Here is a 24,958-nt window from a genome sequence, read left to right as displayed (position 1 = left end):
CTTGAAGGGGAAAACCGTCTTCTTGCAATTGGCCTTCAGGTGGCCAACTGTCTCCAAACGACACAAGGACAAACTCATCCATAGATCATAAAATCTATGGTCTCAAAAACAAACATATCTTTTCAAATCAACTTTATTCTTATAATATCATACTTCTCTTCTATACACATAACTGATCATAGTCATTAACATTATAATGCAGCATAAATGAAATATCACAGTGACTTTCTTTCTCATCTTATGACAGATTGATCCAAACAAGCCCCTTAGCTTAACCCCACCCCACCCTCCCCTCATCTGCTTATCATCAGCCAACAGACGGATATAGTTAGAGTCCAAAAAGGTTGGACTTAATGCCAACAAAAAGAACTTATCACACAGAAATACACTTTTAAAAACCTATCACAGATTTTGATAGATGGTCTTCAATCATTATGTCAAAAGTCAGGAAGTCCTCCTACCGGTAAAGGAATGTGCACGATATTTTTCTCGAGAGGCCTAAACACGCAATTCGAAGCTAAAAGAATTGGCGTAATGTTTCCCAAATGTCTTTAACGTTCATTTATAATATTCTAAGTGACAGGTACCCGCGAAGCCTTCCCCTTTAGTTTCTCCATCTTTTTAATCTCACGCTGTCTGGCGGCCTCCTCATCTGCCTTCTGCTCCAGCGCCAGACCCTTGATTCGATCCTTCTCCTCCTCTTCGAGGTGTGACTGGAGCTCTTTGCGCCACTGAAAAATAGAAAGGATGGTCAGAAAAAACGCAACGGATAGGCCACCCAGCAATCCCAATGTACCCAATAGACTTTTACCAGAGCTATAATGGAGTCAACTGGAAGCTGCAAAGCTGGTCCTGGTTTTCCCGAGATTTGAGCAATATTTGAATTTAGTTTGCTGTAAGGGTTGACATCAGGGCCCGGTTGTTCAAAGCACCGCTAAGTCTTAGCGGTGCTTTAGCGGCCGCTATCTCACCGCTATCTTAGAAGCCGCTAAGTTTGGGTTGTTGGAAGCACCGTTAGGTTAAGCTGCCGCTATCTCACCGCTAAAGTTGGCGGTTCCGCTAAGCTGCCGCTAAGCTTTGAACAACCGGGCCCAGACGTTTTCAAAAGCTAACTTTAACTTGCTACGCTACAGTATGGTGTGTCAATGCCTATAAAATGGCTGCCCCACAACGACAAGAAGACCCAAGATGCTTCGAAATGGCATCAAGGATGGCACCTTGAACAAGTCAGTATAGTGAAAAGGAATTTTATGTTAAATCAAATGATGGTCACAATGACAGCCGCAAAAACAGTTATGATTTTAGTTCCGTACCTGGTCTTCAACCATCCTCTTCAAATCAAACCCAGTCCTAGTATTATAGTCGGCAGGTCTTTCCTGATTAACGGACGCCAGCATCAACTCCTCCTTTAACGTCGTCCTCAACGGCTGTTTCTTCTGCTGCGCTTTCGTGGACGGAGTTTGCGTGGAGAGTTTCGGCCTCACTCGCTGAGGAGTCGTGGATTTAGTCTCGACCGGTGGGGGGAGGGGAGGCAGGTACATCTTCGCGAGTGCGGCTGCGATTTTTGCACCGATGGCACTCTGGGTCACGGTGAGATGTTTTGATATCAGATTCTCAATGTTTGCATCTACCTGTAGAATAAAATATCCGATTGGTGACAGAGAGAAATCAGGGCCCAGTTGTTCAAGTCAAGTTTTGTCACTAACAACCCATCATCCACCCAGCGTCAACACTCTGAGCCCACATCAGGGCCATCCAAAGTCACAGTGTGAATCCCAAAATACCCTCAGTTACACGATGACAAAACCAGCCTTCTAATACTGACCTGTCCGACCTTCAATGCCTCCAACACCCTGTCGTCCACCTCCACGCTCTGAGCACGCATCAGAGCCGTCCAAGCAACCGTGCGGATGCCATCCTTATTCTTATCTCCGGCACAACATCTGCAGATCTTCACCAGGCCCTGAAGAGCTGTGTAACGGATGCGCCAACTCCAGTCGTTAGGACCTAAACATTGGAAGCAAGTAAATACTATACTATGGGGAAATAACGATAGTGGTTACATTTAAACCAGCATCTCCAATGCAGAAAATTCATAGCGGAACTTCTGGCTTAATATGAATGTGGAGCTTGAGATCAGACTCCAGCTCATGTGCTCTAGACCTGCTCCCAATGAAGAATAGAGAGGATTGCTGGCCAAAGGACACCATCCTGGCCTCAAAGCTCTGGGGCTCTGTGGCTTCAGACCTGCTCTCTTATGAAGAATAGAGAGGAATACTGCCCAAAGGACACCACCCTGACCACAAAGCTCTGGGGCTCTGGGGCTTCAGACCTGCTCTCTTATGAAGAATAGAGAGGAATACTGCCCAAAGGACACCACCCTGACCACAAAGCTCTGGGCTCTGTGGCTTCAGACCTGCTCCCAATGAAGAATAGAGAGGAATACTGGCCAAAGGACACCACCCTGACCACAAAGCTCTGGGGCTCTGTGGCTTCAGACCTGCTCCCTGATGAAGAATAGAGAGGAATACTGACCAAAGGACACCACCCTGATCACAAAGCTCTGGGCCTCTGTAGCAGAACTCTTTAGGACAGCCGACATCGTTACCGAAAACAGACCGACTGTGGCGTGCATCTCAAAAATTCTGAATGCAAAAGAAGAAGAAGAGGAAGATCCAAAATCGGTACTTACTGTTATCATCTGACTCCTTAGCAGCCTTGAAATTCACCAAATCCAGAAGCCCTGCACTTTTCATCGGATGTTTGAACGTTTCCCTCTTGTGAATCCCGTCATATTCCGTATTGTTCCCGACCAGCGCCCTCTTTTGAAGGTTTGAGGTTTTACCGTGTAGGACGATGTCGGCCATCAGCTCGGTGTAGGAGATTCCGACCTCCCAGTGCCAGCCATGGAGGCCGTAAATGTTGGGAAACTGAAACGGATTGCACGCTAAAGATAATGAGAAATGCCTTTCTACATGAAATTTTAGGTCAGTCAACAGCGTCTACTGATATGAAAGACATGACATCGCATACCGAAAGAAAATCTTCAAGAAGTCGCAAGTTAAAGCCGAGGTGTGGACAGACAGACAGATGCAAAAAATGACAACAATACGACTCATGTCAGTTGCTGAGGGGTTAAAACAGTTCAGCTGTTCAACTGAATATACTTACAGGGGTGTTGGTATAAGTTGGTACACTGCTGGCCTGTGACACTCGTCCGCTCGGTAGATCCGTCCCGGCCTCGGCATTCAAGCCAGTCCCCGGCAGACCGTCGTAAACCGACCCTTGACCTTCAATTTTCCCTGATCCCACATTCCCAATCTCGCCAAGCTGATCGCCCTGTTTTGACGAAATATCCTTTTCACCGTCAGTCAAATTAACATCGAATGAAACCTCTTTCGATCGTGAGCCAAGATTGCCGTCTGGTGCCAAAAGTTTATTATCGTCTGCTCTAACTGCCCCCTCTTTAGTCTCTTCCACAAACTTTTCAACACTTTCAAGACCGATATCCGCTTGAGCTTCAGACGTCACTGACAATTCCCGGGATTTCTGTGATCCCGATTTCTGCGATTTTCCCGACACAGCTCTTTCCGATGTCAACGAATCTTTGACGGAATTCGTATCCTCTTCCGTGCGTTCATAGATGTCGCTCAGCGACTGGTGGCTTGTTTGAGAAGCAACGGAGACATCTGAGCAGACGCTGATGTTTTCCTCTGTGTAACCTGCAGTAGAAAGGTCAAGGTCAGCTAGGAAAATGAGCCAGTGTTTCCCTGGTCTACACGATTTGAAAGCGTTGGACCTGCCACTGTTTTTTCTTGTTTTTCATGCATAAGCCAATTATGTTGTCTTGGGAATGTTCGTGATGTGCATTTGGATCTTCAACTGAATATACCCATACCCCCCAGTGCACGGATTGAAAGCAAGGCATTCTCTGCAGAGAGTGAAACGTTGAGTGAAACGTCCAGAGATCAGTAGACAAAATATTCCAAAGAAAAAGCCTGACAATTCAACCACTGACTGACCTCCGCACTGCATTGGTACGGCTTTCATTTAAAACATGGTTCAGGGAGCTCTTGACAATGATATCTGAAGAAAAAATTTTTAAAAATTTTCTGAAAATAGTGCGGTTTCCTCCATACCTGTGGTGATGGTCTCATAGTGCGTCGACTGTTGCCGCGGTAACGACGGTTTGGGCGACTGGAGCTTCATCCCCCGGGCAAGATTCTGCATCGCCTTCAGAACATACAGGTTTGTCTTCGCGGCCTCGGCCAAGACGCTTAACGCGCACATTGCATCCACCCTGAAAAATGATTTTATTGTTGTTTATATTTTCTGAGGAGGGCAAGAGGAAATCGTTGAAGCCGTAAATCAATCAACAGACCACGATCAATCCCACTAGACAACAATAGAGATCACTGAAATATCTTCAAAATCAAAATAGAAACTTCAAATCCAGATTGGGTTGGTGACTTCTCCTTCTTTCGCCTTCAACTCTTAACAAACAAAGGTGCTTCAGCCCATCAAACATTGAGGGTATGCCACTGCACACATGCGTGACGCAAATCGTGGGGGGATGGGGTCGAGTCTGAACCCCAGATCAGCCCTTGCAGTAGGTAACCTTGACACAAACTGCCACTTACCAGTTCTCCTGAGCCATGCCCTTCCCACACTGTGACATGGCGTACACAGCCTCATCCAATCCCCCACCGAGACTATTACTGCACCGCCACACATCGAGGGTGTGCCATAGCGTCGGGCTCAGATCATGGACGCTCGAACTCAGCGCACCACTTTTGGAAGTCTGTGCAGTGGTTGGTTCATAATTTGCTGACACCTCCCGGAATTGGTCCTGAAATTAAGTCAGATATATCTGGTTAATTACCAACATATTTTTGAAACCAAATCATAAGATCATTCGTTTAAGCAGAATTGCCGAACTATACTACAAAGAAGAGGGTTAATCCACTGTCCAGGCCCTAAGTGAGTAAGAAGTGAGTTGACTTTACCAGACATACCTTGGCAGTGTTCACAGATGTGCTATTTTTAGTGGAGCTCCTGCGTTCCTTACTGCTGTGAAGACTTTCAATCAAACTCTGTTTGTCGAGCGCGTCTCCTTCTTTGATTTCACCAGGTTCGATATTGGCGTCACCGATGACAATCTTGCCGACCTCGTTGATGTATCGAAGTGAGAGCAAGGCATTTGGGTAAGGGTTGTACGCTTCTTGACATTCAGCAAAACCTGTGGAAGTATACGATGGATATGTCAGTCAGATGATTGCGTCGCCTCTCAGGGTTTCTGCCAGTAGGTAGGACGGCGAAGACAGGGGTGTCACAAATACCCCTCCTAACTGGAAGAAGAAGGGGGTATGAACCTCCCTTCTCTCTGCTGATGAAACTTGTTTACTATCTTATAGATTTGTCATGATTTTGAGCTGTGTAATACTAGCAATACCGAAGAGCTAAAATACATTACCCCGACCCCCCCACCCCCAGTCACAAACATAATAAGCAAGCAGAACTGTCACTCACTAAGTTCCCAAGATAGGGGAGCCAAGATTTTGTTGACGATCTCCGAGATAGGGGAGTCATTTTGGAATACTTGTACAGGTACAAAAATTGCTGAGTAGAAACCTAGGGGAGGGCCATTACTTACCGTCCAGGTACGTGAACAGCCTGCCCTTGAAATCATTCTGCCCCTGAAGCTGTCCTGCCATGTGGTGGTAAAACAATCGTGTAAATACTAACTGGCCCATCTTCAACAGTTTGATCTCACCGGTCCTCAGATACGGTTGGTTGACGGCATCGGTTCTCAGCCAGTATAGACAGGTCTCTGCCAGGTAGAATAGGGCCGGGATGTGCGCTTTTGCGAGGGGAGCTTGGTCCAGGGAGCTGATGAGAACATCAAGACAGTCTGCAAAAGATAGTGCACTAGAACTTCCCCGTTAGGGACACCTGTAGGGCCGGTCCACCGCATCAGTCTGCAGCCAGTGCCGGGTGCTTCAGACCTCCTCCTTATTGACGAATAGAGAGGTATACTTGCCAAAGGACACTATTCTGAACACAAGCTCTGGTGGTCTATGGAACATCTCTCTAGGACAGCCAACTTGGTTACCGAAAACAGACTGTCTAGTGCTCATCTAGTAAATTTCAAAAGCCAAGGCAGAAGAAGAATCCATTGACGAGCACGGAGAGTCTTCTTTGACCTACCTTCCTGTATGACCCCCTTGCACTGTGCAAGTTGAGATAGTTCAGTCCAAGCTATCGGAAGGTCGACATGGCCACCTTTGCCACCATCTCGAAGCCCTGCTCTCCTCTGAAAAAGGATCGGAAGTTAATCTTAACCTCTCTATTGGCCCAGTTTAACGTTTGATGAAAAGTCCATCAAATTATCTCAAGTCTTCACTGAGATGCCAGACGGCATCCTCATCGAATACTTTTGTTTCGCGCGCCCTAGAATTAGAAGCCACTATGTAAAAGGAACTTCGATTTTACGTCGCATTCAAAGTCAAATGACTCGTAATCAAAGTAAGTTACCTGCCCAAGGACAAAGCTTACCTTAATTCTCTCCAGCATCTTATGAGCCAGCTCCTCCAGTTTTTCCTTCTCGTCAAACGAACGCGACGAGTTATACTGATTGATAAACTCGTCGGTTACTTCTATTGGGTTCCTCGCTTGGGACGCAGCTGGTTTTGTTCCGACTGCTTGGAGGTACGACTGCTTCAGAAGACGCTCCTGCAGCTCTAGCCTCTGACTGTGCGAGATGATCCCAAACTTATGCAGGATGGGGACACGAGAGATCGGCATGATTAGGCTGTGTGTGCTTCAGTTCCTGTTGGGCTTTTCTGCTGAAGAAAAACAAATGTAACTGTACATTTAAAAATTCGGAGCAACTGCAGAATACCCGGGACACTCTGTGCTAAATTATAGGAATGTGTATATAATGTACAGAGGGACAGAGTGTTCATAATGTACAGAGCTACTACTGTCCAGGCTCTTAGGCTTAGTTTTAGAGCTTGAATTAGAGTAATTTCGACGCCATTTTACACCAATTTTGCGCAAATATTCAAGTCCTGTACCTTCAGATCACGCAGGCGATATATCAATGAAATCTACTGAACCAATTCCGAGATATTTATGTTTTTTCGAAGAATTTTTGTTCAGGTTCTGTCAGGCTGGTCTCCCGACCGCCATTTTGTAACATTTAGTCGTCAAGCATTTTCAACTTCGTTCCCAGGACACCAATTGTTGTACAAAATGTACACAATATGTACATTTTAGTTACCTTGGTTGCGAGGTAGCAAATCCGGTAGACGGCACCACTGACAAAAATTTAAAGGGTGTCTTTCCCGATTTTTGTTTCCGAGTTGTGTCGTCTATAAACGTCCCAAAGTTGTAGATTGAGAATTTGATCGAGTTAGTAGGTGAATGAGTATCCAGTGCACAGACCACTAACTTCAACTTTGATAATAAGTTGTTTTTGATCGATGATTGATTGAATCCCTGCAATCGTCTCCCTGACCGGTGACCCTGTCCCTGATTGAATTTTGTGTGGTCACATGTTTATCATTGTAATGACTCTGTTTTGTCTTTTTCAGGCGTCGAACTGCAATGGCGGCACCGCCAGAAATGTCAACAGAGGATGGAGGAGACTACATCGGAAACATCACAGAGGAGTCCAACCGAAATGAGGGTATAGGCCTAGTATTAACTGAAGTCGATGCGCTGCAAGAATCTTTAACACTGGATATTTCGCCACGAGACGAGAAGGATGACAGATTGCCGCATCAATCAAACGATGAACCCACAACAAGAAAACGCAAAAGTGGTAGTCCAAACAAATCTGGCTCGTCACAACCTGAGCTGGAGATGTCCTGTGTTGAAGCGGAACTGCAACCGGATGAGGAAGTATTGACAAGTAAACGTAGAAGCGGACACCCAAAAAAGCCAGTGTTTCAAAAAACGAAATCAAGCGAGGCATCCGCACCAAAAAAACGCAGAACATCGAAGAAATTTCTTGACCCTGCTTTGCTTGCTAAGAACAAGACATCACGAGATGACATTGAGAAATCACCGGGAACATTCAAAACAAATTTACCGCAAAGAGCGCGGAGATTGGCTTCGCTTGCGATTCCAAAATGCATGGCGGAATTTGCACAGCAGGCCAAGTTGATTAAGAGGGCCATGGAGGAGGAGAAGAACATTGAGAAGAAGATTGTGAAGTTACCGGAGGGAATTCAGCCAAAATTGACGCAGAGAGTTAGCGAGAAAAATGGTATGTTGATAGATGGTGCTGTAAGCTTTTATTTTCATTTAGAAGAAATAGTTGACTTTCTAACCATTCTGGTTGTGACTTTGTCCTACCTGCCTGGTCCAAAGTGAGCCAAAACCGCTCCCCCATAACAAGCAAAAGACAAATTACAGGAAAATACTGAATTTGTTTTTCAGATGTGCCAGAGTTTTCATGCGGGCTGTGTGACAGGACTGCCGACAGTATGGCCAAGTTGATTGAGCATTTTAAAGACGTCCACGGAGTTGGCACTTTATTGCAGCTCGGACGTCCAAAAGGGAAAAAACACAGATTAGATCACGGTGAGGTTTTTTTCTGTGTCGGGCCCGGGTGGTATCCATCGGCTACGTCACATGTGGTTTTGACGTTACAAGATGCCATCATGGCCTGAAATTCGGCTGTTCGTTTTTAGATACAAAAATCTTTCATGGTGGATTTAAATAAACCCTATCTAATTTTCTATATATATTCTGGAGACAAGGCATGAAGTTTTCATGAATAGACAATATCCCAACCATCATTTTTACAACCATTGTGAAAAATGATGAAGTTATCAGAAGCTGATTGTGATTTTGTCTTTCACTCTTTCAGGTAGTGATTCAAGAAGAGAGGAGATTTTGACTTGTGGATTTTGCGGCAAGACGGAACGGTCTACAAAAGCGCTTATGATGCATTTTGTGCTGATGCATCCTGCCTCATCCACGACCATTGCTGATGACAAGAAACCAGCAGGTGAGGATGACTCCGTTATGATCTTCTGGCCATTAGCAGCCTTGTGGCAGATCCAGGGTTAGGTGCAAGGGGGCCGATGTGTCGCCTTTTGACGAAATCTTCGAAGATGACCATGAACTTTGGTGAATTGACCTGAATAACCGCCAGGGTGCCTCTTTTTCTCTGTGTCCTGGGTGAGGCAGTTCCCACACTTTCCCACCAGTTTTTTTTGCCATGTCCAAAACTGCCTGGAAATACTGGTAAAAATCATTACTAGAGCTCATAACCCAAACCCTGAGCTCTTGGTGTGATACAGCATGTGGTGGTAACTAGGCACAGTATCGTCCTGGCCACCTAAATTCCACGCCAATGTTGTCCCTTTAACTCATGACATGGTGGAAACCCTTGCGCGAGCTTTAAGAGATTTTCAATCTTCTTTCAGGTACGTTCGTCGGTAGTGGCGACTTCGTTTGTGGGTTATGCGGCGTACAAAAGGACAAAGACACGGAACTGATGGGCCATTATCGCGTAGCACATCCTGTGTTCCCTCCTCCATTTGGTGGAGAGCCAAAAAAGAATGCGCCAACAGGCAACAGACGAAAACAAAATTTGAAGACGATAAAAGAGAATGCTCAGATGAATTTCAGAATCACAGGTTCTAAAATTGTGGCAGTGTGATGTGTTTTGAAGAAATGTCAATGACGAGATATATTACCACTCCATGACAGCATCCTGAGGAAGTCGGGGCATAATGTTGGCTTCTCCGCCCAGCACACTTCCTCAGGAGACCACGACAGTGGATAGTGCACAATTGTGTGTACTGTTTTTGCCTGCATTTATATTTTATGGTGCAATAAATTGATCAATGATATTTTGAAAAGTGTGTTTCTTAACTTTGTGTTGTAGAACACAACTTGATGAGTTTGTTTGTGGTTTTAAATCAAAACCACTTTGTACCACAACTTTCTCAATTTCACAACCCAAGGAGTGTTGGAAGGCATCCTGTGAATGTCGCAGCCTATGGTGGCATGTCAGGTTGTCTACAGCAGAAAGCAGCGTTGGAAGGCCTCATGAATTTCACAAACCTCAAGGACAGGCCATCTGTTGTCTGATTTGTAGACTCTTGTTGGAATACTCGGCAGCCACAGTGTAGAGGACAGAATTAAGAAAGAATTTGTGTCATTTTTGATACATATTTATCGTTATATACAAGTATTAATTACAGATTCAATGAATATATAAGTACATGTATTTCCAAACCTGAAGACCCTTAAGACACTATGGATATTCCAGCTGGCAGAGGGAAAATTACAAGTTATTTCAAATTGATTGAATCTCCACAAAATTTTGTGTGCAACTTTCTGATAGTAACACAAGTATATCCTGCAAATTTCAGCTCAAAATCATAAGTCGTTCATGATATTTTGATCTATTTCCAAACCTGAAGACCCTCAAGACACTATGGATATTCCAGCTGGCAGAGGGAAAATTACAAGCAATTTCAAATTGATTGAATCTCAACAAAATTTTGTGTGCAACTTTCTGATAGTAACACAAGTATATCCTGCAAATTTCAGCTCAAAATCATAAGTCGTTCATGATATTTTGATGTATTTCCAAACCTGAAGACCCAATAGTCACTATGGATATTCCAGCTGGCAGAGGGAAAATTACAAGTAATTTCAAATTGATTGAATCTCAAAAAAAATTTGTGTGCAACTTCCTGACAGTAACACAAATATATCCTGCAAATTTCAGCTCAAAATCACAAGTCGTTCATGATATTTTGATGTATTTCCAAACCTGAAGACCCTCAAGTCACTATGGATATTCCAGCTGGCAGAGGGAAAATTACAAGAAATTTCAAATTGATTGAATCTCAACAAAATTTTGTGTACAACTTCCTGACAGTTACAAATATATCCTGCAAATTTCGCAAGTTTTACACAAAATTTTGTTGAGATTCAATCAATTTGAAATTACTTGTAATTTTCCCTCTGCCAGCTGGAATATCCACAGTGGCTTCAGGGTCATTTTTTAAATACTTCAAAATATTATGAACAACTTGAAGTTCTGCGCTGAAATTTGCAAGATACATTTGTGTTATTATCAGGAAATTGTAAACAAAATTTTTTTGAGATTCAATCAATTTGAAATTACTTGTAATTTTCCCTCTGCCAGCTGGAATATCCGTAGTGACTCTTGGGTCTTCAGGTTTGGAAATACATACATCAAAAAATCATGAACGACTTGTGATTTTGAGCTGAAATTTGCAGGATATATTTGTGTTACTGTCAGGAAGTTGCACACAAAATTTTGTTGAGATTCAATCAATTTGAAATTACTTGTAATTTTCCCTCTGCCAGCTGGAATATCCATAGTGACTCCAGGGTCTTCAGGTTTGGAAATACATCAAAATATCATGAACGACTTGAGATTTTGAGCTGAAATTTGCAGGATATATTTGTGTAACTGTCAGGAAGTTGTACACAAAATTTTGTTGAGATTCAATCAATTTTAAATTACTTGTAATTTTCCCTCTGCCAGCTGGAATATCCATAGTGACTCCAGGGTCTTCAGGTTTGGAAATACATCAAAATATCATGAACGACTTGAGATTTTGAGCTGAAATTTGCAGGATATATTTGTGTAACTGTCAGGAAGTTGTAAACAAAATTTTGTTGAGATTCAATCAATTTGAAATTACTTGTAATTTTCCCTCTGCCAGCTGGAATATCCATAGTGACTCTAGGGTCTTCAGGTTTGGAAATACAGTACAACCTCTCTATTGCGGACACTCATAGGACTGGGCCCAGGTGTCCGCAATAGAGAGGTGTCCGCAATAGAGAGGTGTCCGCAATAGAGAGGTGTCCGCAATAGAGAGGTTATGCCAAATCATCCGATAGGTGGATTTGAAGTTCTCACCTTGCAGGTCTTGGTTTTCTCTGTGTTGACATCTAGCGTAGAAACTTTAAACCTGTTGGCTGATCGGTATTTGCTTGTGATGTTGCGTTGAATGACGTGAGCTACTTTGGAACTCAGAGAGTCAATAATCTCTCTAGTAAAAGGTGCCCCTTTTATTGCAAAATCTCCTCGACATGTCATAATGTGTGAAAAAACACCATAATTTCTGTCCATCAGCCACCTTTTATTAACAATCAATTTTTTCTAATTTCTCTACTAACACATATTCGCCGCAACACTGACAAAACCGCGTGGATTTATGAGTGTCCTTTGACACAATAGGCCTATATGATTAGTTGAAAAGATGTGTAAACAAATGCCGCGGCTTAATTAGGATACAAAAACACAATGCCATGGGGTAATTACGTTCATTAATTACGCAAATATCACACCCGTCGGGCCTACTTGACTCTCCAAGCGCACATGGGAAACCATTGTTTTTGCCTACTGTCTGTAATTGGGAGGGAATTGGACCAAAAATTGGCCATCGCCCAGTCCGCAATTCGGAGCAGAGAGGTGTCCGCCGTTCAGAGGTTTTTCTTATTTGAAATGACTTGGAAAAAGTCTGTGATGTCTGTAAATGCAGTAAGCAAAGAAAGGAACATCCTCCCCCACTTCACACCAAGAAACTTGACAGCGATTAATAGTCCATAAGAATCTACAGCAGCCACCAAGCGTCCTCCAATCCCACAAGAAGATAAGCGATGGTGTAATATGTCAGTCCTCCCGATAAATCCTACGCCAGATCGAATAAATATTTCCACTTTCTATAAGCAACGGTCCTTCACTCTGAAAGTGGAGCAGAAACAAAATGAAACATTATTCAATCAAGAAAAGAAAGTAAAACATCTTTTCGTTTTATCCTGATTTGGGACAAATGTTTGGCTGCGTATCGATAGAGTGTTTCCTTGTTCTTGAGACCTTGCGACGCCACAGACAAAATGAACCTCTGTTTGGCTTTACAGGGTGTTCCGATTGGTTGTACCAGGGAACATGCTGTGGATAATGGACACAAAAGCAGTTTGCCACAGTTATTTTGGGACAAAATGACTTTGGTGTCAGACTAATGTATCAAATGAACCAAGTGCAACATAATAGCAAGTTTACCTTTTCTGTGAGTCTTTGTCTTCTTCAGATGATGATAGTTTGGTAAGATTTTGGACAAGAAATCCAGCTGTAAAGTTTGGGGCTGAAATATGAAAGTACTCATTGAATAGTAATAGTATCTGATCACAGGTCCTGTACCACTGCATCTAAAAATTATAATACTTGGTACTCATTTTAAGGCAACTTCTGCATCATTTCCATTGGTGGCCATTTACTTTCAAATTCCATGACTCAATTAAGTTTTTGGGGGTATGAGGGGAGAGGTTTAAAGTCTGAACTTACTGGGGGTCTCTCCGCCTGAACTCTCCTCTGGCATTGCGACCCAAACAGGACTGTATTTTCCGGCAGTAACTCCTTGCTGGTGACATTGCACATCGCCCCAATGATGCACCCATTGCTGAGTGAGGTCTCGCGGCCCACGTAACATCTTGCTTCTAAGACGTTGTTGTCACCGATGTTGGCTGCTTCGCAATCTTGGCAGAGGTCAAGGAAATTTGTGAAACTTTCTTAGGATAATCTTCTCATGACCAAACCGCAGCACAAACCCGCTCCCTGATAGAAAATAGAGAGGAATACTGGCTAGAGGACACCGCTCTGGGGCTCTGTACCTGCTCCCAATGAAGAATAGAGAGGAATACTGGCCAGAGGACACCGCCCTGACCACAATGCTCCTTGTCTCTGCAGTAGAACTCTCTGCGCTAGATCAGGCAGTGATGGGGTCAGAGGGACACTGCAATACAACAGGTCTTTGATGTATACACTGACACTACCAGTCTATTGGTTGACGGGAAGGCATCCCCATTACCCCCACGACGACATGAATTACAAAGTATCAATGTACTTTGTAGTTACCTAATCTAATTCTAATCTAATGAAATGAAATGTTTTTGTTTCAACTTTCTGACTACTGAGATATCTTAGTTCCAGTTACACGTCCAATTTGTTCAAGTACCGGTACATTGATTGACTAGTCCATGTGATTGAAATGTTAGTCAAGGATACTGGCTCCCACTTCAAAGACATTGTTACTACCAATGATGACGACGGACTGGTTCTTCGAGGGAGAGCCTGGACTCTGCATTGGACCTCTGCAAAACCGAGAGACGATATACATAAGACAAAGAAAGGAGAGTATTAAATGTGACTACATGTATAAGCAGGAGCTAGAGGTTCAAACTGGTCATCTTTACATTACAGTGACTGGTATACATAATGAGAGAACGGAGTTTGTTTGATTTAGTGATAATATTCCTTGAACAAGCCTGAATGGTTTTGGATGGTGATCATTCTCATTAAAGATGAAGTTTTGTTTTATGTTGTGGCTGAGAACACCTTGAGTAGGCCAATTTTGCTGCGAGGTTTTTGGCATTTGAAACTTCCCAACAGAAAGTTCAATGTGTAGGGACACTTCTTCTTGCGCCTTCGTAATTTTTGAGATTGTTAGACAATCAGTCTGTTTTCGGTAGAAGTTGGGTGACCTTGACCTCGGAGTCTGATGAACGCTGCTCATCACTTACCTGTTAGTTATCTCTACTTGCTCTTCAATAAGGTTATTCTCGCCGATGATGATTGGTCCAGCTTCTGCAAGAATCTTGGCTTTTGGATGCACAACGGTCCTGGCTCCAATAGTGATGTCACCTTTCAGCTCACATTCTGAGCAGACCACCGCAGTTTGTGCAATTTTGACGCTGAAATGTTATAGAATACATTGTATTGAATTTGAGGCTTGTCAATAAAACTATAGCACCAACCCCCGGCCCCCAAATCTGAAAATTGGGACTGACCTGAGGGTCCCACAGTGATGACTGATGAATTCTTTTAGGATATAGACTGATTCAATGCCAGCCCATGCACTAGAATACTGGTGTCAGCTAAAAATTTAAGAAATACACATTTTTTCCTCAAGTTAGGGACCTGTCGAAAATCTGTTCCTTCTATTCTGAAAGTATATTTTTTCATGTTTCAACTTAAATTACAGTGCCTAGATTAGCATCAACCCCAAAGTGTTGCATATCATTTCGTTCCTTTTGAAGCACTCTTTACACATATGCAATGCTTATGTTTGTAAATATGCCGAGACATGAGTAATATTGCATTATTTAGATGCGAACCTGCTTCGTGGGGCTTCTCGCAGCGACATCTTGAATTTGCACAATCTCCAAGCGTCGTTAAGAGTGATCATTATCATCAGGTTGTTACCGAGCTACTGTCTCTGCCACAGTTGGGGCGAAACGGTCTGGGAGCGAAACGACCGGATATCTTTTCGCCCATTCTCCAAGCGTCGTCGATGGTGATCATTGCTGCCAAGTGTGTCTCACTCGACCTACTGACTATGTGACAATTTCGGCGGGTGCATGTAAATTGGACATTTGGCCCGGCGCTCGGGAGATTGGAATTTGCAATGACGCATGGGAAATCGCAACTTTTGATTTAACTTTTAATTCATTATCTCACTATTAAAGAATTATGTCCTCCCGACTCTAATAAAGTGATGTTATGAATATTTTTCGTATAACGTATTTATTGTTATTAACTAAAATTGTGTTTAAAAATTCGTAAATAAAAGTCCGTCAGTGTTCGGCAATTTACGAAACAGAAGGTCTGAGAAAATTCGAGGAAGAAGTCGTCACGAAAAGTGGTCTCTATTTCTTTGTGTTCTGAGCGGATTCGCGTTGGAGTACGAGCGAAATTAGTTATGTTCTTAAGTGCCTCAAAGGCAATACATAGTATAGAGAACTTTGGGCCGGAAGAAAAAGAGACTAAAGAAGTTATGCCGTCGATAAGTAGTGGCAACATGTAAGTTGTGGTGTCGAAATTGTAGGCGGCCATTTTTCTATGACGCATCGGAAATTCGTTCCGAATTTCGTTCAAAAGACAGGATTACAATTGTTCGATTCTCATAAAGTATGGATTTTAAACGAAGATAGATAATTATGTAGTTATTGATTTCATTTCTGCCCGGATTGATGGTGTATTTCGCGTCGAAAAGTATGTCTGAATTTGTGTCGTGAAATCGTCCGATAGGCGACCACATCGACATTCGTGACGTCAGAAAAATTAAAGGGTCATGCACACGTGCTTGTGTGTTGGACATTTTTATCTGCTACTTGGTGACGTCATGTCTGATGTCACAATTGATTTGTGTTTATTTCTTCTGTGTTCTGTACCCTAATGTTGTGTTTATGCGTCTGTATTGTAATTATCTTGAATTGCAGCAAGTTGTTCAGGAAGAATAACAAAATTTTAGACTTTCACTTTCAGTTTTACGAAAATATTAGTCAAAGCTTGAATAACGAATCCCACAAATTTCCGCAGTGACAATTTTTATAGGGAACGAGTTTACAATCCCCGATCGCAGCCCAAACAGGTCATCAATTGACGAAATAAGTGCCACTGTTCAATTGATTGTAGTTGAACGTCATTTCTGATCGGGGATTGTAAATGAACCTTTATTGAACCCTGTATTGATGTCATATAACAAAACGCTGAAAGTCAGTTCACTTTTAAGCTGTTGATCATGTATTTCCCAGAATCTTTCTCTGAAAGTTCAGTATTCTTGTTTTCATTTTAGGGTGGTAAAGAGGTATTTTATACGTCTGGGTGCTGGGCCTCGGCAGTGTTCCTGATGTTCCCCGGGCTGTCAACGTGTCGTTTTCGACAGAGGGCACCAGCCTGGGGGTTTTAAAAGAGCCCCCTGTCGGCAACAGTTCGTTTGTGTACGAGGACGTTTACGTCGACAACGCAGCCGAACTGGTGCGGAAGAATGCACGCGAGGCATCGAACTTGTGCATTGCGGTCACCTTGGCTGACAACATTGAAGTGACCTGGACCACGTACGTGATGGACGGACGACTCTATGTGGAGGTCCCCAATGGCATCCTGCCGGAGGGTTCCAAAGAGAGGTGCGTAGTTCGTGTTGACATTATTTTTGATTGACCCCTTCTCCCGGGACTCACTGTGGACTTTGTTGTCTCACAAAAAGTCTTGGAGAATCAGACTGTGGACAGACGTCACTTGTTATGAAAATGCCATTTCTAAACACCTGAAATTGAACTTAAGAAGACCCCGTGACAGTTGGTTGAGTCCATGAAAGAAAATAATTGGCTTGATTGAAAATGGCCTGCTTTGTTATTTAGATTTGAATTCTTAGGAATTTAGGTCATGCGTCCAAAGTCCTGATAGTGATAAAGATCGACCCATTATAAGGACAACATGTATGTAGTTCTTCAAGATGAATGACAATCATTTTGAAATTCTCTTGATTTATGACTTTCTTGTTTTTGCAAGTAATAGGACATGACTTGAAAGAAAATGGAGTGACACAATTTCCTTGGTCGCTGCACGCTTTTTTGTAATATTTTCGCTACATGTTTACGTTCATGAGTTAGAGACAGTTATTGCCAAGTAATCTTGGAAAGAATCGAATGAGTAATGCAGGAAGTCCTACTCCGGTTACATTTTGTATGTACTTACAAAGTCTCACCAAAGTACACGCTTTGGATTGACAAAAGCTGTCATTGAAAGATGTCCTGATTTTGGCGGTCAACAATCAGTGGACAAGTTTTGACCAATGCACTGTCCTTAAGTAGAGAGGTTTCCCTATATAGGGATAGAGATCTGTCGGGTCTCGGTGTAACGTTTCTGAATGTCTGTTTACAGTTTTGTCGCCCTCCTAGAGTACGCGGAAGAGGAACTTCACTGTAGTCACGTCCTGGTCTGCTTCAAGAAAGAACGCAATGATCGAGGTAGGTATGGCAATGTGCCAGCCAGGTGGTGGCCGTCGGTTATGTCACAAAATGTAAAAGGGGAAGTGAAGTTGCATTTTGGAACTACTGGGTAATTGAATATTTAAAAAAGTTCTAGTTTTCACACAGTGGCCAGCCCTGTTCTTGATCAAGCGGAATTAAACCAGAAATACAAATAGCAAGTTGGTTTGTAGTCTGCCAGTTGTCGTAGTTAGCTCATTTCTGGATGCTGATAGTTTCAACATCTCTGACCCCATCTTCTCATTGGTTGCAGCTTCTCTCGTGCGGATGTTCATGTTCCTGGGATTCTCCCCGGTCGCCCCCGGTAACCCGATCATCCCACGCTCTCCTGACCTGATGTTCATGGCATCAGTCATCGAGTAGCGTCACCGAGTGGGCAGTATGGAAACCAGGATCGTGGGCATCAAATGAAGAACTAAGAAGACAAGAGGCCTGTACGGAAAAGCTTCCTCCCTCGAAAACGACTCGATGTAAAACTTTCGGAAATTGACGTGAAAACAACTAACGAGAAGTTTCGAAATTTAGAAAATCTTCCTCTCAGAAATGACATTACATGTATTGTAAAAATATTTGGAGTTCGACTCGAAACCGGTAAATTTTCGTATGTATTTTAAGAACAACTGATTTTAACTACCGATGGAACCAGGTTTCTGTGTTATCATTTGAACAAATGTAATTGTAATTTTGAAATTAATGTCATACAATTAACAATAATAAGTGATCATCAATTTAAAAACTGTTGTCTTCTTTCTCTGCCTTTGCTTCCTGTACCAATTTTCAGCGTCCGAGACCAGAAATTTTCAGGGAAAGAATTTTATAAGAAAGTATCTGAGAAAATAACTGTCTCCGAGTTCTTCAGCTCGACATAACCCACCTGAAAATCTTGAACTCAAAAAATGAAAATGATATTTGAGGATTTTTTTCATCTGGTCCTTCACATCTCTGTTAAGAATGCTGAAAAGGATAGCAAAGGTGAAAGGGGTCAACTTTGTTTGATTGATGAGTCTTCAAATGATAATGGGAGGGAAATTTCTCTCCACATAAATTCCTTGATATTTCACTACCAAGTGGAGGATACAACACTTAACTAATATGGGTTGCGTTCGTTCGTATTTAAGATACTACCGATTATTTCGAGCAAAAGAGATATTTTGTTGTGACCCGCTACGACAAGTTCTACACAGAATGCGATGCTTTTCTTACACAGAAGTATTCGGTGAATTGTTTTCATTAGATGATGATGATGATGATGAATTTGTCCTTTGCTCTTGTAGAGCTCTGTGGCTTATATTCAGTTGATGATGATGATGACAAAAAATTGGTCCTTTGCTTTGATAGAGCTCTGTGGCCTGAATTTTTAACGATGATGATGAAACAATTGGTCCTTAGCTTTTGTAGAGCTCTGTGGCCTAATTTTGAAAGATGATGATGATGAAGAAGACGATGATGATGATGAACGCCTTAACCCTTTGCTTTACTAGAGCTCTGTGGCATGCAGTTAACGATGATGATGATGACGACTGATGATGATGTAATTGGACCTCGGCTTTCCTAGAGCTCTGTGGCTTCCATGATGATGAGGAGAGAGTAGACTTGAAGTGACAGCACGTACTCAATGGCTTGACTGAAGTCCATGAAGAAAACTAATGAAGAAGAAGAAAACTTGCCCTGTGCTTTGGTAGAGCACTGAGACTTGTCTGAAGAAGAAGAAGAAGATGAAACAGAAGAAGGGATCTTGTCCCTTGCTTTAGTAGAGCATTGAAGAAGAAGAAGATACTTGCCCCGTGCTTTGGTAGAGCACTGAGACTTGTTTGAAGAAGATGAAGAAGAAGAGGAAGAGAAGAAGAAGAAATCTTGCCCCTTGCTTTAGTAGAGCATTGAGACTTGTTTGAAGAAGAAGAAGATACTTGCCCCGTGCTTTGGTAGAGCACTGAGACTTGTTTGAAGAAGAAGAAGAGGAAGAGGAAGAGAAGAAGAAGAAATCTTGCCCCTTGCTTTAGTAGAGCACTGAGACTTGTCTGATGAGGAGGAGGAGGGATCCAGATTCGACAGCAGAGTACATCCCTCGAAAAGCTGATTTGAATATTTGTAGGACTTAACATTGCACTTCGTTAAATTCACAAATCTCTCTGATCAACTATTGGTGGGATGTACTTTTCGTCGGAGTTTGAATTTATTCATTGCGTCAGAGTGATGTGGTAAAGATGTAACCCTCCCCTAAAGGTACGACCTGCCCTCCCCAACACTGCCCAGCCACCACCCCACACGCGTCACTCGGGGAGGCACAGGTTATGGTGTGAAGCCAATTAACAACCAGCAACAACAACAACAAACAGCAACAGCAACAACATATCTTTCGACGCGAGAAGGTGCAAAAGTGGGAAGCTAGTGACCTCGGTCGCAATCAACAACCAGCAACAACAAGAAACAACAACAACAGCAACAACATATCTTTCTGCGCGAGAAGGTGCAAAGGTGGGAAGCTAGTGGCCTCGGTTACAACCGTCAGCAGCAGCGACTTCCACGGAAGGGATAGGAACAAGAGTGGGAAGTTAACCCAAGTCATTGACCATGGCCGTGGCAGCAGAAGCAGCAATGACCAGGTGATTTCTTCCGTGGAACGAATGGGAACCCGAGTGAGAAGCTTGCCGTGTCTTTGACACTGGCCGAAAAAAAACAGTAGCTCTAGCAGCAGCAGCAGTAGTAGTGGCAATTTCCTCCGGGGAAGAAAGAGGATCCGAGTGAGAAGCTTGTGGAGTCTGACAGTAACACCAGCAGCAGTGACCGAAATAAATACTTCTGTTGAGAAAAGCATAATTTGTGTGCAGCTCTTTGTCAGGCATTATTCAAAGTGGAGTTTATCTGATGAAAAGTACCTTCTTTGACGTGGTCTCCTGTAATGTTAAAAGGAAATCATGTCTAGTTCGTAAAATCACACATTGAAACGAAATTTGAAAAAAGTTGGACCAATTTTCCTCATGTTATATACATTGACTACATCACTGAAAAGTACGGATGGAAAACTGCAAATTAAGCCTGTTACTCTGAGCTGAGTACCGAGTACTCTTGAGTACTCTAAACATTTGCTGATATTTGCAGTTTATTGGGTGTTGAAAGTGTTACTCCGAGTTGAGTATGTATCAACACTTTCTGGTACTCTGAACTGACCTGTTGCCCTGTCGAGTGCCGATAGATCTGGTGGCAAAGATCTTTATCGGTACTTGACGATTCAAACTTTGGGCTGTCGAGACTGGTGGTACTTCAGTGGCAGAGGTGTCGTCAGTCTCGATTGATAGGTCCCGCCTTGATTGACGAATGTGCACGCATCACCTACATCATTTCCATAGTGAACCATTGACAACATAATAATTGCTGTTGACAATAGTTAGCGCTAATCAATGTAACGTTTTCGATGTGACACTTTTGTAACAGCAACTAGCACCATACGTGTTGTGGATTGGGCCTATACTAGGTGTTACAAAAAACATCCCTGCCGTTACATGCCCCTTGTAAACATGTGTACACTGACTTCACAATGCAACAGTTCATTGCACAAGTTTTATAAACAGCAAGCTTTGGGACCTATCAGCTGAGAGTCGTCTGTACGTTTCTGTGAAAATCTCGACAATCTGTAATATTTTACTAACGAACGCAACGCATTCTCCACGCAGGTCAGCTTAGTTTCTTCGTTATAGTGACGCCCTCTGTCGAAGATATTACACGTTACCAGATTTGTAAAAAAATCGAAAAATGTAAAAAAAATGTAAAAATTATGAAAACGCAAAAAAAAAGGAGTATTATTGTATATTATATCATAACTGAGTGGTTATAAAACTGTCATTGAATTGAGTATGTTTTCAGCTTGAATTGCGCCAGAATATCGTGTGTTTCCATAGAGATTTGTGTTGGAGCTTTAGTTCTGTTTGAGTTGAAAAATACTTGTCTCGCTAGAAAATGCAACGGCAGTAATTTGCATCCAGTTATACCAACTCAGGGTCAACTTCACTGGATGGGGCCATTTTGACCCACTTGATGGTACTTGTTGGTGATCTACTCAAGTTTGGTAAACAACGCGTTGCATTTTCTGCCGAACATATTCATTCTTTATGTTGCTATTTCATTTTATGGTACAGGGCCAAGTTGCTCAATTAGCTCAGGTCAATTGGTTTAAGAGACGAGCACAAGCTGAGTTGAACTCATTATCATAGCATTTAAGAGTTGAAACCATTGTCACTGCCGACCCTGATTGAGTAACTTGGTCCATTTTGTTGTAATTCATGTATATCGTAGAAAAACTTTAGGCCTAACATCGCCGACACTTTGGTGAAAGTTTGCGGCATTTCTAAAAACATCCCAGATGGCTACGAGTTATTTCAAAAAGCGAAAGTTGCATTTGGGAAGCAAATATTGGCAGAAATTTGGCCAACTCATTACTTTTCATGAGGTTATAACTTTCATTACTTTTCATGAGGTTATAACTTTCATTACTTTTCATGAGGTTATAACTTTCATTACTTTTCATGAGGTTATAACTTTCATTACTTTTCATGAGGTTATAACTTTCAAATGTACAGAAGGTACAGAGTTTGTTTTGGTTTCTTGTTTTGAATCAATCAGTGTCATACATGTGGGGCACCTTGTGGTCAGAGTACCAGGCTTTTTGTTGTGCTCATACCACCTCGAAGGGATAAACTCAATTTTGTCACCTTATCTGTCACCACAACTTTTCACCAAGTAAGTTAGATTTTAATATGCATTTGTATGTAAGCCTGCACTTAGTTCTACCTTTAAAGTTTCCAAGAGGTTACCATGGTTCCCAGTAATCTAGTCCAGTCGGTCGCCACGGTGATATATATATATGTTGCCAAGACAGCAAGAAAAATCATGGCAGTCACTTTATCATTAGAGAAGTTGGTTGGGTCCTTTCTTGTATAAATATTGAGTAATCACCAGCATTATTCAAGAATTTGTGGGAAAGTTGTTTCATACTCAAATGTTTGTGTACATATTCGGATTTAAAGATTTGCGTATACAGTTGTCTGCAGTCATTCCTTCACATTCCACCAATTCAGTGCTGGAAAACCTGTACATTACAAAATCCATAGACTAAAATTGGGGTGATTCTCTTGCGGCCCGGAACTGTTACACTCCAATCACCGCCCTGATTCTGACGCCGCAGACATGCAATTTCAGGATCAACGCTTGTTTGTCCACGCAGACAAAAGTCGCTAGTGTGCGGGTTTTAAAGTGACAATCGCCCCCAGTTACCTTCTAATTTTCATTTTCATTTAGTTATATTCTGGTTTAGTGTTAAAATGATGTTCAGTGTTTACGTTCTAGGAACTTTCATTGTGTAGAATCACTTTAGGTGTTTCATTTTCATTGCTGTGTAAGAAATTGCCGTGGGATATTTTGCATGAGAGGCTAAATCTTGAGCACCAAGGGTTAAGAACTCCACCAGACACACAATGCTCCTTCAAAACGAAGCGATTCTGGTAGAATGATTGTAGAACACCATTGGTGGCCAGGATGTTTGCTACTCCATGCAAGTGTCTGTGCTTTATGTCAGATGTTCCAAATTGAGCGCTAGGCTTTGCTGTCAGTGTAATATCTATTTGGAGCCATTCTCTTGTTGGCTTCTGGACTTTGCAATCGACCCTCACTCAAGCAGATGTCATATATGGTCTGCCCTCACTTGCTCTGAAACCGGATTGTGTTGGGCGAATCTTTGATGAGAAGTTCTTCAATATGTTCTGGGTTTTAGATGAGGTCTGACTGGCATTGAATGAGTTACCGTATTTTCCGGATTATCCCCCGCACTGCCCTATGACCCGCACCCCCTTTGACCATTACCTAAAGCCACGCAAGACCCGCACCTGATTATGACCCGCACTGCTCCAAGACCCGCATTCTCCAAAAATAGTAAGCCATTCATTGATGTTGACATCCTAGAACCGCCATGTTTTTTTTAATTGTTAACCAAAGTGGATCAATTCCAGCATGGCCGTAACTATTTTCCCTAGCGGAGACATCACAAACTATGCGATCATGGCGGAAATATTGGTTGAAAACAATGCGAAAACGATGGACATAAATCCTTATCAAGTAACCAGTTTGGTCCCCTTTTTTTTCTTTGGGGTTGGGGCTTATCCCTCTCAGAATCCACGCAAGACCCGCACCTTTGTATTACCCGCACCCCCACTTTTTGGGCCTGTTTGAGGGCAAAAAGCCGCGGGTCATACGCCGGAAAATACGGTAAATGGACAACTTGGGCATGAGATATGTTAGTTTTTATGACAAGATAGCTTCCAGAAGGACCGAGACTTCTCCTCCGAACAGAATCATTGAAAAATCATAAAACTTGCAATATAGACTTCACCAAAATGAACTTAACTGTTTGCACATGTATATCTGAAATTTGCAAAGCCATTTCTAAAACCCATTCACAACACCCATGAAAATCTTTATGAGATCAGCATTTAGTGTGGTCATACAAGTGGTTGTGGATGGTGGGATATAGGCACATTATCCTCCTGGTCACCTCACTCCCATGCCCATGTTGTCCCTCGAGTGGTGACTCCTGATAGATATTATGGTCAAAATGACATTACTTGGTGTAAATGTATGGTCATGTTGAACTTGAAGTTCGAAGGAGAATGCTTATATTATCATTGATTTCATCGTATTTTGTGTACATTATATTCTATATTCATCATCAAAAAATCTGGTAACATCATTGTAGTGGTCATACGTAGTCAATAAAATGGAAATTATCCAAAATTGTAAGTTTTTATTTCTTTATGGAAAGTAAATGCCAATAGGTACACTCCAGACCCAGTAGACTGTCCTTGTCCTCACCCATAAGGAGGTCCAATCAGGATGACACAATTGACTGCCCTTGGAGTCTGATCCCCACGAACAAATAGTAACTACGCGAGTTTATTCTCCTCATTAGGATTGATGAACCGACAACTGGCCGAGTAACTCAGTTCCCCCATCCCAAGCCAAGATCTCTCCTCTTTCCCCGAAGACGAGGACATTTTCGTCGTCGCGGTCGAACTGCGGTTGTTTCGCCCCCAGTCGTTTCGCTCCGAATCGAAGTCGTTTCGCTCCCTTGGACTTT

The 24,958-nt window shown here is 42.5% G+C and overlaps 4 protein-coding genes across 6 annotated transcripts; 2 read left to right on the top strand and 2 right to left on the bottom strand.

Annotated features, from left to right (window-relative positions):
- Positions 1–141: 141 nt before the first annotated feature.
- On the bottom strand, positions 142–7,188 carry LOC135498737 (uncharacterized). 2 transcript variants are annotated; one of them, XM_064789129.1, is made up of 12 exons: positions 7,077–7,188; positions 6,556–6,845; positions 6,208–6,313; positions 5,654–5,911; positions 5,016–5,239; positions 4,641–4,849; positions 4,140–4,300; positions 3,172–3,722; positions 2,693–2,930; positions 1,826–2,007; positions 1,314–1,631; positions 142–731 (listed from the first exon to the last, which is right to left on the bottom strand). In XM_064789129.1, the coding sequence occupies exons 2-12, from the start codon at positions 6,802–6,804 to the stop codon at positions 573–575; spliced, it is 2,655 nt and encodes an 884-aa protein (XP_064645199.1). In that variant the 5' UTR covers positions 6,805–6,845; positions 7,077–7,188; the 3' UTR covers positions 142–572. The 2 variants fall into 2 exon arrangements, with proteins under 2 accessions (XP_064645199.1, XP_064645198.1); XM_064789128.1 differs by having other exon boundaries at positions 6,556–6,842.
- A 135-nt stretch (positions 7,189–7,323) lies between these two features.
- On the top strand, positions 7,324–9,856 carry LOC135498952 (uncharacterized). 2 transcript variants are annotated; one of them, XM_064789510.1, is made up of 5 exons: positions 7,324–7,413; positions 7,596–8,272; positions 8,446–8,589; positions 8,879–9,019; positions 9,441–9,856. In XM_064789510.1, the coding sequence occupies exons 2-5, from the start codon at positions 7,609–7,611 to the stop codon at positions 9,674–9,676; spliced, it is 1,185 nt and encodes a 394-aa protein (XP_064645580.1). In that variant the 5' UTR covers positions 7,324–7,413; positions 7,596–7,608; the 3' UTR covers positions 9,677–9,856. The 2 variants fall into 2 exon arrangements, with proteins under 2 accessions (XP_064645580.1, XP_064645579.1); XM_064789509.1 differs by having other exon boundaries at positions 7,324–7,421.
- Positions 9,857–12,129: 2,273 nt separating this feature from the next.
- Positions 12,130–15,253, bottom strand: LOC135498778 (dynactin subunit 6-like). Its single transcript, XM_064789227.1, has 6 exons — positions 15,181–15,253; positions 14,587–14,757; positions 14,072–14,157; positions 13,352–13,542; positions 13,070–13,151; positions 12,130–12,751 (listed from the first exon to the last, which is right to left on the bottom strand). The coding sequence occupies exons 1-6, from the start codon at positions 15,249–15,251 to the stop codon at positions 12,747–12,749; spliced, it is 606 nt and encodes a 201-aa protein (XP_064645297.1). The 5' UTR covers positions 15,252–15,253; the 3' UTR covers positions 12,130–12,746.
- Positions 15,254–15,651: 398 nt separating this feature from the next.
- LOC135499142 (ornithine decarboxylase antizyme 1-like) lies at positions 15,652–24,615 on the top strand. The gene is made up of 4 exons (XM_064789821.1): positions 15,652–15,865; positions 16,641–16,971; positions 17,729–17,814; positions 18,089–24,615. Exons 2-4 carry the CDS (start codon positions 16,910–16,912, stop codon positions 18,196–18,198), a joined length of 258 nt encoding a protein of 85 aa, XP_064645891.1. The 5' UTR covers positions 15,652–15,865; positions 16,641–16,909; the 3' UTR covers positions 18,199–24,615.
- Positions 24,616–24,958: the final 343 nt, after the last annotated feature.

This window comes from Lineus longissimus, chromosome 14 (assembly GCF_910592395.1).
Source record: "Lineus longissimus chromosome 14, tnLinLong1.2, whole genome shotgun sequence".
Classification (NCBI taxonomy): Eukaryota; Metazoa; Nemertea; class Pilidiophora; order Heteronemertea; family Lineidae; genus Lineus; species Lineus longissimus.
The sequence above is the reverse complement of the archived record's forward strand: the minus strand, read 5'-3'. Positions and strand labels throughout refer to the sequence as shown.